Source organism: Ctenocephalides felis, unplaced genomic scaffold (assembly GCF_003426905.1).
Source record: "Ctenocephalides felis isolate EL2017-DRISC unplaced genomic scaffold, ASM342690v1 CF-g0.4_SCAFFOLD_03186, whole genome shotgun sequence".
Taxonomy (NCBI): Eukaryota; Metazoa; Arthropoda; class Insecta; order Siphonaptera; family Pulicidae; genus Ctenocephalides; species Ctenocephalides felis.
The window spans coordinates 1-14528 of record NW_020539340.1 but is presented as its reverse complement, the minus strand read 5'-3'; the positions used below and the strand labels follow the sequence as shown (position 1 = coordinate 14528).

General features: G+C 32.3%; 1 protein-coding gene across 1 annotated transcript; it reads left to right on the top strand.

The window, feature by feature from the left end:
* Positions 1 to 721: 721 nt before the first annotated feature.
* LOC113381897 lies at positions 722 to 13663 on the top strand (the record flags this gene model as incomplete). The annotated part of the gene is made up of 14 exons (XM_026620545.1): positions 722 to 848; positions 4381 to 4584; positions 5047 to 5070; positions 5817 to 6407; positions 6894 to 7047; positions 7110 to 7284; positions 7352 to 7490; positions 7639 to 7871; positions 7984 to 8175; positions 8341 to 8488; positions 8595 to 8808; positions 8886 to 9097; positions 9250 to 9422; positions 13301 to 13663. Coding segments are annotated over 14 exons (2949 nt in total), but the record flags the coding sequence as incomplete, so codon positions are not given.
* Positions 13664 to 14528: the final 865 nt, after the last annotated feature.

Sequence of the window (14528 nt, the reverse complement as noted above, 5' to 3'; positions counted from 1 at the left end):
ACATGTGCATATAAGACATTTTAATTAGAATATATTAATTGTTATATCGCAATTGAGGTTGAATAGTACACGATCAATTATTATTATAAGGTTTTCAATAATCAATAGCGATAAATAGGTTACTGTGACGATGTGAGATTATTTTTTGTCTTTAGTTGATTTAGGTATTATTAGCCTTCGATGACATTAATAATTAAACTTCAAGAACTTTGATAGTTGGAAAATGAAATGCAAGGTGGAATTAATTACTAAGTTATATCCGGCTGGTTGAAGATAAATTTCAATTAATATCTGTGTAAAAAACATCGTTCAATATGTTGTACATTGATTAATAATTAATGACGCAGAACTATTGAAGTTTTTATTATACAATAATATGTTTTAGTTGAAATATATTATCATTTATGTGGAACTAAACATTTCGATAACGTGGTATTTTAATTTAGAAATTTTATTGATATACTATAAAGTAAATGAGATGTAAAAATACTTGTAAAAATATTTCCAAAAATAATTATAATTATATTATAGAATATAATTAGCAATAAATATTAGATTAAACTACTGACATCAAATAACATGCCATGTTCTGGCACCATTCGAGAAAACATCTATCATTTATACCTATCTAAATAAAAACGATGTGATCTAGTTTAAAATAACAAAAACTGTGACCACAATCTAATTGAATGTAGGTAATTGTTTCACGAATTTGTTCTAGGTTGTGATGGTCGTGAACGGGACATCATACGCCGCTTTGGGCTGGAGACCGCGATCTCTCACCGCCAAATGCAGAAACTTCCCGCAGATTGGAAAGAAAATTGCTGCCACGGCAGATACAACAACAGGTAGATAAATGTAATAGAAATAAATTAATCAACAATAATATTTCTGTGAGAAATTTAAGTGGAGTTATAAAACGCAATGATGAATTTGCTATAATGTTCCAAGAGGTATACATACATACTCCAATTTAGGGAGTGTCCATTAATCACGTGATCGATTTTTTAAGGATTTTTGCACCCTATTCGAAATCACTCTTTCTCCCCCACCAAACATCATGTCTATTTTTAGTTACAAGAAAAAATGGTAAAAATCTCTCGTGATTAATGAGCACCCCCTTAGAGCAATAGGAATGTGGAGTAGCAATCACTAGTTTCGAGTTCGATCGCATTCTCGGCCAGCTTGATATCAAGTAATATAATATCAGATTTTTGCTTGAAGTTATAGATCTCAAATATGACTAAATGAGAAAATAGTCTTTCGGAGACATTGCTGGATATCAATAAAAAGTAAAAAAAAATGTCATCGTATAGAAATGTGTTACATCTAAAAAAGGACTACTTTTGGGTTGCCTTTCACACTAACCATAAGTTAATGATATCAAAACGATTTCTAAAAACTATATACACTTTTGTAAAATAAGAAAAAATATAAAAAAGTGGTTAACGCGTAGGTTCTTAATCAGGCGGATCGCAATAAAATAATCAATTATAGATCAATCGACCGTTCGGTTACTATCTAAAAATATGACGTAAGAAGAAGTTTCAGCTCAATAGCTTGTAAATCATAAGATTCTGATTGCTGTTAAAATAAGAGAAAAAAGAAGTTCGATTTATGTTGAACTACCCGGTGCACCAAATTGAAGTGACCACCATTATTGCCATAAGAGTAAAATACATTAGTTCATTTTTGCTATGAAAACTTTTTTGCAAAATTATGTTGCATTCATAATTGTCGTAAACTTTATAATTATTCGTAAATTACAAACAGTCTATTATACGAATACTGTTAGACATAAAATAATAATTTAATTACATCATGAAATGCATATATAAATGAACACTTCCATAACAGTTCCATATTCCACGGAATGACAACACCGACCTGCGGCACGAACATTTCACGGAGCACGACATCGTAATAATAGAGTCATTAAGTTTATAATTACCACTTCAATAAGATAAAAGCCCATTATGATCACAGTTAGCCTAAAATCATAATATCTTATATCAAAAATTATTACGAAACTAATCGGAATCGTGCCGCGTTTGATGGAACGAGATTGTCATGGTATAGTGTAGCGGCATTTGAACTTTTTAGCTTTCAAATTAAATTTCATAGTCTTGGGACATGAAAATTTATTATATGTGTTTGAATATAATGAAGATGATTATATTAAAAGACTTTGTATTTAATTAAAATTAGATATCTTTTTGTAGCCTTGATTAGAATGCTCACTTTATATTGGAATATCAATGAATGTATGAACATAAGAAATAAACTTTTTGTTCATTCCTAACTTATTTTTTAACATAGTCCAGTCATTATAGTAAGTTCACCTCGGAATTCAAGATACCCAACTGTATGTAAATGCTTGTATATTGATACCCTAAAGTTGTCTCAAAACCTACATATGGTATTGACATCTTACCATATGTAGGTTTTGAGATAACTTTAGGGTATCAATATACAAGTATTTACAGACTTACAGCTGGGTATCTTGAATTTCGAAATTCTTACCTGATTTAAGCTTAAATGACTGGACTATTATAATTTACTTCTCCAACACGTAACGTGGACATAAATACTTTGCAGTAATACTGATAAGAATTGTCAATGAGTATGAAGATTGAAGATTTTTATAGTTCAACAGCAATCAGAACCAAATTCAGTGTATTTAGAAGGCAACCCATTTGTTGATCATATTCTTTCTAATGGTATTATTTTAGATATATTTCTAGTGGTGTGAATATACATTGTAGCAAAGCCCTAAAAGAAATTGTTAAAGTATACATTAAAGAAATACCAGAACTAAAAAAGGACAAATAGTGGATTGCCTTCCATAAAAAACATATGCTAAAGATCGCTATTAAGAAAACTTAAAATAAAGAAACGTAGAAATCACTAGTTTCAGGATCAATCCCATGCTCGCCCAGCTTGATATCAAGAAGTATGATATAAGATTTGCACTTGAAATTACAGATCTCAAATATGATCAAGTGAGAATAGTCTTTCAGTGACATCGCTGGATATTAATAAAAAATCACAAAATATATTATCATGGTATAAAATAGTTTGAGTTCGATGACCAGCTCGACTAGCTTGATATCGAGCAGTGAAGGTAACAGATAGCACTTGAAATATTAGAAATCTATGATCTCCATGAAAATCTGGTATAACAACTGGACCAAGAACTACTTAACCTTATGAACAACGGTTTATTGAACAATTTTGCACTAATTTAAATAAACATATGTCTAAAATTAATCTTATAGTACAAAGTTTATTAAATGCATTTACATCTTACAGCAATGCCCTAAAAAGCTATTAAAATTGATATCATATTAGAGATTTATGATCTCCAGTAAAAATCTCGTATAACAACTTTACCAAGAGCTACTGAACTATTTGAATAACTGTGTGTTCTTGAGAAATCAAAACAAATAGTAATTTAGACAATCATATGTATCAATTTTAACATTATATGACAACGATTATTTTAATGCATATGCAACTTGCTCATAAAAGTGAACCATCTGGCAGTCTTGTCAGGTGCTTGTGCAGGTAGAAATTGCCTGGTAATTGGATTTTTAAACTTGTCAATAAATAAATAAAATCGTATTAAAATTTGATCGTATTAAACAGGAATAAGTTCAATTTTTGGGTATTTTTTTGCATTTTCAAACTCCTGGTGGATAATGATTTGGATTAGAATTGGACTGAAACCTGTCATGCTATGGTTTTCGTATGTATAATGCTTAGAATCTCTTGCACAGATTTTTTTAGCCTTACAAGAACACCCTTAGTCTAAAGCTTCAATTGATCGCCGCCTATACTGCTTGATATCAAACTGACTGAGGTGGATATCTAACCCGGAATCAGTTTTTACTAATCCAAAGAGCATTGACCAGCTCACGAATAAAACATCAATCTATTATTCTCTATATTATTACATAAGATGCAAAAATACTCATACTCTGAAACCGCAGATAAACTTCAATCGACAACACGGAAAAAACTATGAATGGTGAAAGTAGTTCATTATTATAATAGCTCATATTAATTCATTTCAAGCTAAAAAAATTACCATTACTTCATTATGCGTGAGTTTTGTAATGCAGCAATCAGTAACATTGTTGGTATACAAACAAAACAATCTTATTGTTCTGCTTGAGAAAATTCTAATGAACCGAGAACACGGGATTAGAAAAACGGGATAAAATGCATTTATATGAAAAACTTTATACAAATTTACTATAGTCTGCAATTTTATTGGTTTTAAAAAATGAACAATTTAACTATCTGTTACTTCCATGTTAGTTCTTTGTTCATGTTTCTAGTTCCATATAATTAATAATCACTATGATTTTATAATAGAACCAGAACCGGAACCGACAAGCGAACCAAGCGCCGAACCAGAGCCTGAACCAACTAGTGAACCTACTGCAGAACCAGAACCACACAGTGGGGAAAAAACCAAGACGAAACGTGTGGCCAGGCCTGCTGCCAATGAAGAACTAACTTCGGAACCAGATGTCACGGTGCAAACCAGCGTCAGTTATAGAGTCAGTACCAGACACGGTTAGTAGAAAAAAATTAAATATTTTTAAATACATGACCAAAACTTAAGATGTATTATTTACGAGGTTAAATATACTATCATGGGTTCGTCGTGGCGAAGGTCGTTAACGCGTTGACTTTGTATGGACAGGGTTGCGCTTTCGATTCCCCGCTCCGGCAATCTGACATCGGGCAGCGCGATGTCAATTTTCAATTGAAAATATAGATCAAAATATGTTTCCAATTGAAAATAAGTCCATCTCGAGCACTGCGGTGTGAAATGGCAATGGGAAATCTCTCACACTATTCTTCCCTGAATCGAGTTGGAGTTTTAACTCAGTTCACGGACCTGCCCTAGGGCAGTACACCCATTATTATTTATTATATACTATCATAGTAATAAGAGCCCAAAAAATATGATCTGATTAGTTAAACAAATTAGTGAAAACGATTATAATATTTACAGCAATTTTTTTATTCCAGGTCGCAGAAAGCGTGAAGCAGAAGGTTCGTATTCATTATTTTATACAAAATTAGTTTAGGTTCTCATAACTAGAAGTTTGATTTGATAGCTAAATGAAAAATGGAGTAATTAGCGTGTACATAACACAGACACCTTTCACCTCACACTATATAGACTGAGCACTTTGATATATTTGCACCAACTATACTATTTGCTCTCTAATAATACTGAAGGATGTTATCTATATAAGTACTTCTAAATACTAATTTTGGGATCTTCAGATTGATTTAACTAAACAGATATTAGATTAAGACTAGAGTGATTTTTGATGACTCTTGTGTAGTCTGATTATTAGAGGAATTTTATTTAGTCATTTAGTTAATGCAAATAAATTAGAAACGTAATTATGAAAAATAACCATAGGAAAACTTAAGGAAATACGTGCATTTGCACCACATAAATGTAATATATACATGCATAATTTTCACTAGCATATCTAAATTTCACAACATCCATCGCAATAACGTAGTACATGAAAAAAAATGATTTTTTTTAAAAGTGTTTCTTAATATTTGCGATGGTGATAATTCTACTTTAAAATAAATATAATTGATGAGTCAGACTATTTCTATATTTTACATATCACCAGAACCATTTTTGGTACTAAAAATAGTACACGATAAGATACCTTAACTTTTTCAAATATTCAACTTGTATCCCTTTTCCTTGAGAGGCACAGTTTGATTTTTATATGTGGTGAAATCTATTGCACGTTTATCGCGTCTATCAGGTTCTTCTGTGCGTCCAAGTTCCGAAACCGATTGGGGCGAATCCTATACAATTACTCAGCCATCAACAGAAAACTTGAGCGAACCACAAGAGGGCATCAGAAAATCCAAAACAGCATTCATTGATTTCCACGATGCCGAACCAGTTTCAGCAGCTGAACCGAGCGCTGAACCAGAACCCGGCTCTGAACCAGAACCAAGTTCTGAACCCGAACCAGCATCTGCTGAACCAGAACCAAGCTCGGAACCAAACGCAGAACCGGAGCCTACGAGTGAACCAAACGCAGAACCGGAACCTAAATCCGAGCCAGAACCTAAATCTGAACCTGAACCTACTTCAGAACCTACATCAGAACCCGCTTCTGAACCTGAGCCAAAATCTGAACCAGAACCGAAATCTGAGCCAGAACCGAGTTCCGAACCGGAACCCAGCTCTGAGCCAGAACCCAGTTCAGAGCCTGAACCAAGTTCAGAGCCAGAGCCTAGCTCAGAACCTGAACCAACGTCGGAACCCGAACCAAAATCAGAACCTGAACCAGAACCTAAATCAGAGCCGGAACCTAGTTCAAAATCAGAGTCAACCACAGCTAAAGGTATAACAGTAGAAATATTAAAATTTATTGCTTCTAGAGTTATAAATTTTGAAAATTATTAACTTAGGTAATATTACTCTGTACATAATGTAAATATTCTTCATATATTGTAGTATGGTATTTAAAAATCTTAAACTTGGTATAACAGTACTAATGTTTTTCTTTATACTTCATTATTATAAGACTGTCCTAGTGAAAGTATTACTAATATCTGACTTCTTTGATAAAAGCATCTTATTAAATATATAATCAATTTTTAGCATATTTGCTAGATTTGCATATAACTAAGATTTGATAGACTCAGATGTTAAAAATATAAATTGATAAAAGTAATGGTGTCAGCATATCTCGTTGATATACAATAATGTTTGATTCAATAATGACTCAAAAATTATACCTGTGAATCAGTATCTTTATCAACTGCTTATCTGACATCAATACTTAGTAATGATATAATGCAATTTATAATGTAATCCAATTGTCCAGCTGCCAAATCAGCACCCGTCAGCAAGTCTGCTCAAGCTCAATCAGATTCTTACGCTCCTAAACACGATTTCAGTCCAATGGATTGTACAGATATCGTGATTGGTACAGCCAGAGGCACAGCTAGCAGGATTTGGGACTATTACACCAGAGACAGGTCAGGAAACAAAATTTGGTTGTCTTGGAACAGATCATTAACAGTTGTCTTACATTCCACAGATCGACACCAAGAATGGATACATTCTGGGGAGGCAAAAGTGATTTGACAGCTGCTATGGGCTTTGAAAAAGATGGCGTGACAACAATTCTATTCAGGAAGAAGTTACAAGCTACAGAACCCACGGATCATTCATTTGAGAAGGAGTTGATGCATGTCATATGGGCTAGGGGACAAGTAATGAATGCAATATGTAAAACAAACAACCAATTTATATGTTAACAATACTGTACGTTTCATGTAGGAATTTGGACATTATGTCCATAATCCGCCATCAGGCATTGAAAAAGAAGCGGTATCTATGAAAGATTTCTACAAAGCAGATGAACTTAAATACCATGGACATGGAAGTCAAAGAGGAGCTCTGACACTTAATTTCTTTGGTAATTATAAAGAAAATTGTAAAAATTATTGACCATAAAAAAACTTGGAATGATTTATCAAAATGTCTGATCATAACTCAAGATGCTACCACCAGCATTACGTCAATTATTTATATCTTATGTTTTTGATATTTTGGTTCTGTCTTAGATGAAGCAAAGCCCACACCAAATTCTTCTGGTTCTGCATCAGTAATTGGTGATTGTGGAGGATCATGGGGAACTCCACGAGGTTGTGACCCTGAACAAAAAGATAAAGCTGGTTCCTGCGAATATCATGCATCTTGGGAACTCACAGATCGAGGAGATGCAATGCGATTTACTATTAAGACCACACATACAGATACTTGGACAGGAGTTGGCTTCTCTGATGATGATAAGATGGTAAGATTATTTCTTGAAAATTATATTTAGTTCTCCTAAAAACTGATAATCGGAATCAAAAAGCAATTTAGGTAAAACAAACCTTTAATAATTCTATCTTTTACCACCGTAGTCGCAAACAGATGCAGTCTTAGGGTGGGTTGACAAAGGTGGACGTCCATTCTTGATGGACGCATGGATTAATGGCTACGGAATGCCAAAGCTTGATGATTCTCAAGATATCTACAACACCAGTGCTAAATTGCAAGATGGGGTCACAACGATATCGTTTACAAGAAAAAGAATTAGCAAAGATAAATCACAGGTTTGTCAAAGTTCATTGAAGTTAAATTCCAACGGTTTACATGTCTCAACTTTAACATTTGTAATTTTTAATAACTTTTACGTATGCAAATTTGTTGTAATATAATTATAGTACTCAGATGCGTCATTTTATTATCCAGAGGTTAAATCATTTATATAATTCCAGGATTTATCTTTCACTGAAGATCATTGCTTATACATGATGTTCCCAGTTCATGGAGGTGCTTTTAATAGTGTGAATAAAAAAACAAGAAGGCATACTACAACTCCGGTTGTATCAGAAAAACGTATTTGCATCAAGAGTTGCGGAAGAGGTCAGTTATAAAATTATATAGGATGTGTAACAAACAAGAAATTTTTAATACAAATTAGAATTCTCATCATTATGTGTCAACAATTAATATGAATAATTTTATCTAGACATTGGCCGTGAAGAAGCAACTACCCGTCCACCTCCTCCACGTCTAGTTTACACAATGCAAGTAAAACTTACTCAGCTTGCCGAAGGTTTTACAGCACCTGACACCAATAGTGAAGATTTTGATCAACTTGCAAACACTGTTACTGGAGCATTCCGTGGACCCCTGGAACATTTGCCTGGTTTCAGCAGCCTTGATGTAATGGAATTCCAAGAGTAAGAAACTTTTATATAAATTAGCAAAATTTTCATTTGATCATGTACTTTAATCTTGTTATATCTTTGTTATTTAGCTTGGATGGAGCTGTGATAGCAAAAATGCGTTTATTACTTGACAAAGCTTCTTACGAAAAGGGCAGATCACTGGATCCTGTCAGCAATGATGTCGATGTTGTAGCAGATTCCGAAGAGCAAGTTAAAAGCGCTATTAGAGATACTCTTGCTCCTGGCAAAGTTGGAAATTTGAATGTTGATCCAGGATTCTTGGTTTTTGAAAGCCATAGTTGTGAGTATATTAATATATTAGCAACAGTTATTAGTTCAGAGGTCCATAAAGATTAATTTGTCCTAGCAAGTGATGCTTTATCATCATTGCTTACAATGAATTTATTTGTAAGATTTTTTGGATAATTTATAATGATGATACTTTTTCCTTAGTAACTTCTGCACCAGTTTTGGAATCTTCTGAAGATTTTGGAGGTGGCTTTTTCCGACTTACTGGTACCAGATTGTATTCAGTCCTTGGTTGTATAGCAGCCCTGGTTTTAGTCGCGATTATTCAAGCAGGTTGCACAATATACAAGACCAGCAGAGGAGGAAGCAATCAAAAGGTTAGATATGATTCAAATTTCCTACTAACACCAAATGTATTTTACGAATATGAACTTATTATAATATATTCGTTTCATAGTCATTTTTACATGCCCAGTAAATAATTTAATAAAATATTTCGTTAATGTATATAATGCAAACTTTATCTCCGCCCATCTATCTAAAAGTATTTTATGCGATTAGGTTTTATTGTAAATATTCTTTTACATACTCTCTCTTTTTAGTTGTAAATAGACTTTCTTTATGGGTTCGTATTTTTTCTACCTTACATTGAAAAAAAAAAATAGTTCAAACTTTGTAGGAATATAAAAGTAAACTATAACTTTATACTATAATATCTTACTTATTATCTTTATCTTTATCTATAATTGAATTCAGCCGTTATATAAGCAATTACTAGTTATCAAATTGAGGCACCAAAGTGTAATTCAAAATAATTGCACAAAAACACAAAAACCAAAAAATCTATAAAATGATGTCAAAATGTACAAAATATTGTGGGAACATATAAATAAAATGGTTATACGAATTTCAAACAATTACTCCCACCGCCATACATTTTATAACAAATTTTATTGCAAAAATTATACGCCAAAAAGTGCAAATCAACAGCTCATAACGTTTTATTAATCTATGCTTCTAAAATTAAAACTATTCAACGTCTACATTTATATAACATCTCTCAATTTAGATGTCAAATTAGTCAGAAACATGTTGAGAAAATTTCATTTCAATCCCAAAAATGGTATTATATCAAAATAGTGTTTAGTACATCAACAAAGAAAATATTTTGAGCCAATAAAATAAATAATTTTGAGCCAAAAAATGAAGTAACTCTATACGTATTTTCAAAAAACCGATATCTTTAGATATTTTTTTTCTCATCTTAAACATCACGAAATATGAAATTTCTAAAAAAGATGTGAATTACCTAGTAAGTATTTTTACTTATAAACAAAAAAAAATATTGATAATGATCACCTAGTAATAATCACCCAGAATTTCTGAGTTATAATAATTGAAGATTTTCATATAACCTTCAGTAAACTGCACGTATTTTCTATTCAAATCCGATTTTTCATTTATAAATTTTTAAAAGAATTTACATCTAGTAGTGGCAAATTGCTAGAACTTTTCGTATCAAAAAATATAATTCTTAGGAAACATTTAAAATTTTGAAAAACTAGAAAGTTTTGAAAAAAATACTTGAGAATTTTAAATTTTTTTAAAAAATTGACTTGAAAAATCTGTTTTAAAATATCCTGTAAATTTTGAACTTTAGCTGCTTAAATACATAAAATCGAAGCGCGTAAGCGCGGCGACACATAATAACGGATAAACATTGGTACGGAGCCCATAGAAATGTAAACAAAAAAGTTGTTTTTATTATTAAAAACTCTATAAAATAACTGATAATTTGATTCGCATGTATATAATGATCATTTTTGACTGCCAAATGACATTTTTTTTTATTTCCAAAACCTCTAGACCAGCCGAAAAATTTTATCGGTTTTTCAATTTATCTAAGGTATGCCAAAATGGTCAGAAACCTTTGAAACATAAAGATATGTAAATATTTTGAACTTAAATTTATTTGCAGTAACTTTAACTTACCCTTTGGGGTTAAAAAAAAGGTTAAGATTAGATTATATAGGTAATTCAAAATCTTAGTGAAATATAACACCAATGCATTTTTTTTTCGTGACTTAAATGTATTTTGAATGATTTTTTTTTCATTTTACCATATAATTTACAACTGTCTTTGGTCGACATCTAGTAAATTTAAAGATAATACAACGATAAAGATGATAAATTACATATGACAAATAAATTGACAATTACTTGAGCAATGAGCGGGAGTTAATTATGTTAGTTATGACAATTACTTGAGCGGGAGTTAGTTATGTTTGAACCGCCAACAAGTACAGATTAAAAATATCAACACCCAATTATGTAAGTTAGAATTTAAAATAAAATCAATAAATCTTAAAAAGTGTTTGTTTTTACATATCAAGAAGAGAACCCATAATTAATATCTCATCAAGTAAAAGTAGCCAGTGTTACTTCTACTTCATGAATAAAATTTAAATTCGGAACCCTTTAAATCCCGTGGGAACTAAAAAAAATCTATTTACTTTAGTCGTGTAACTTTGAAAAAAAACACATGATGTTTAAAAAAATCAAAGACACTTAGCAAATACCTCCCCGACTAGCATAATTCCATCCATCCAATCTCTTATACTTTTGCCCTAATCCAGCACGTTTACGCGATACCTCTGGACGGGCGCAGCACGTCGTCCATCGGCGCCTACAATCCGAATACAAACGAGGCCTTGTCCTACTGGAACTCGCCGCTTCAGGCCCACCCTGGGCGCGACTCGTCCGGGTCGCCGCGATCCTACCAACAACAGCATCATCATCACCAACAAGAAGCCCAAAACCACCGGGATCTGCTCACAGAACAACAGCGTCTTTACGAACAACAGTATTATCAAAGACAGTACAGGCAGCATCTCAAATCCAACTGGTAGAAAAGCGCGATGATTTCAAAAAAATAAATGTTATAGGAAGTTACTTAAACGTGCGTGTCCGCTTTTTTATTTTTTTGGATTTTTTTTTGCTATTTGGTTTAACAGTTGCGCAAAAGGTGTTTATATTGATGTAGAACTCACAAACTCACTGATTGTTAGATGTTTTTATTATTTGTCTGGGCTAAGCTGAGAAAAGGAAGCATCAAAATTGCGGGTTGATTAAAATTTATGCTTTTTGTACAAATTGGAAACAACTAACAGCAAAACTATGATTTACCATTTTATTCGCAAATAAGATTTCAGTTTAACTACCATGAAGCCTTTACTAATACAGCGTTTTTCAAAACCAAAATTTCAAATATATTTATTCCATCTAAATTCATTACAAACTGATCACGTGATTCAAAATATGATATGGTATGAGCAAATTTGATATCCTGTCCAAACTTCTAATTTTCAAGTTTGTTTTTGCACACTCAGTAAGTAAAAGTTGAAATCAATAAAAAACGTATGCATCAAAATAGACATTCACAATCATAAAAAACGGGCGAGATTTTGATTCATACAAAAATAGCTAAAACCCAAAATAGCCCATGCAAATATATCAGCAATTTTTTTCTATTTTATTATTTTTTTTATATGTGAAAAATATTTCTATTACATCGACTATTCTTATGATGAGCCTGTTGTCTTTGAAAGATTTTATTAGTAGCATGTTAGTTTGGTGGTTATGTACTGCACAGTTTCAGGATGGTGATGGTGATGCAAGTTGTGGTAAAATTTTGATTTATTTTTATTTATTGATATGCACATATTTATTATTTGATGTTGCACAATTGTACAATACGCACCTGCTTAAATAGAACGATCGACTGCTAGTACTTACGATAGGAATTGTTTTGTTATGATTTTGATAAACGATTCTGAAAGAAAGTTCTGAAGGGATGACAAATAGATAGCATTGACGTGCCATGCTATTGTTTGGGCACATAAACAGTTACTTTACGTAATTCATTCAAAATATCATGATTGATACAACTTACTATGATGGCCTTTCTTAGCCCATTGTATATATAACATGATACATAGAAATAAAATATTCAAATGATAGAAGTATTGAAAATTTCTACAATGTTTGGTTTGCATTTTATATTTGTTTATATTTTAAACACTGGCCAATCATTTTGAAGAGTAAAAAATATTACATTTTACTTAATAACATGTAATTATGTTTTCGGGATTTTTGATGATGATAAATTGCCAGCGAATGCAGTCGATATTTGCTTCACTAAATACACCAATTCATCTAAATATTTTATTTCACGTTGACATTTTTCTATGTTCAGGACCAATTAATACCACACTCTGCCTGGAAGGACTACAGTGCAGCCAACACCAACTACGCTTTTGATGCCTTCGAGACTGAAGAGAAGCACCCGACCAACGGAGGAGCTCATCCAAGGACCCCAACAAAAGTTTACAACACAAACCTACCACCTAGTAAACAAGCAGCAGCTGCAATTTTATCTTCAACCCAAACACTACCTTATTATGAACACAGCAGAAGTTTACAAAGATCAAACGGGAAATCAAATAATAACTACAGCCATGGCGGGTACCAGCAAGGACACTCGCCGCCAGTCAGTTACCAGATGCAACCAGACAGAAGCACTTATTCTCTTCCCAGGACAAACACGGACATGCTTTAGGAAACTCTGGAATGCATAACGGTATTATACCCAAGACAGGAGGGCACACAGGAATCAAGGACATCAGCAACAACACGTTGGCGATATGCCCGCGGATTTCTACTTCATGCCTTCTCAACGCAAATAAGTGGTGAAGTGGTCAGGTGTCGTGGACTATAACGAACCCAAAGTGAACAGTAGTATTTATAGAAAATATAAAAAAGTCATGCTAGTTTTTGTTTAAACAAAAATTATGGACGCAAGTTCATATAACTAATAACGACTTAAATTTAAGTATCGAATTTGTCTGAAGATTGCCGGTCAGTTCAATATAATCAAACTAATTTAATTTAACACAAGCTTTTTAAATTCTGTTTTGAAGTTAGTTTTTATCAAATTTGTGTAAATACTTTATATAATATAATATGTATACATGTGTATACAATGTGGGTGGTTCTTAAAATGATCACTTTTGAATTTTCTTGCTCCCTGGGGCTCAAATGGTTCCAATTGATAAAAAACAATTCTCTGAAAGTTTTTGCTCTTAATATTAACGATTAGATGAAGCGCAATTCAATCAAAGTTTGTATGGAAAGAGCATGGAGAAAATTTTGAAAATTAAAAAAAATGATTTAGGTATAACTTAGCGACAAATGAATGATTTTATTTCATTCATTTGTTCGCTAAATTATATCGAAAACATTTTTAAAATCTTGAAATTTTTCCATGCTATTTCTATACAACTTTTTAATTGCGCTTTATCTAAACGTTAATATTAATAAGAGCTAAAACTATCAGAGAATTGTTTTTTATCTATTTGGAATCATTTGAGCCCCTGGGAGCAAGGAAATTCGAAAATGACTATTTTAAGGACCACCCTAATATA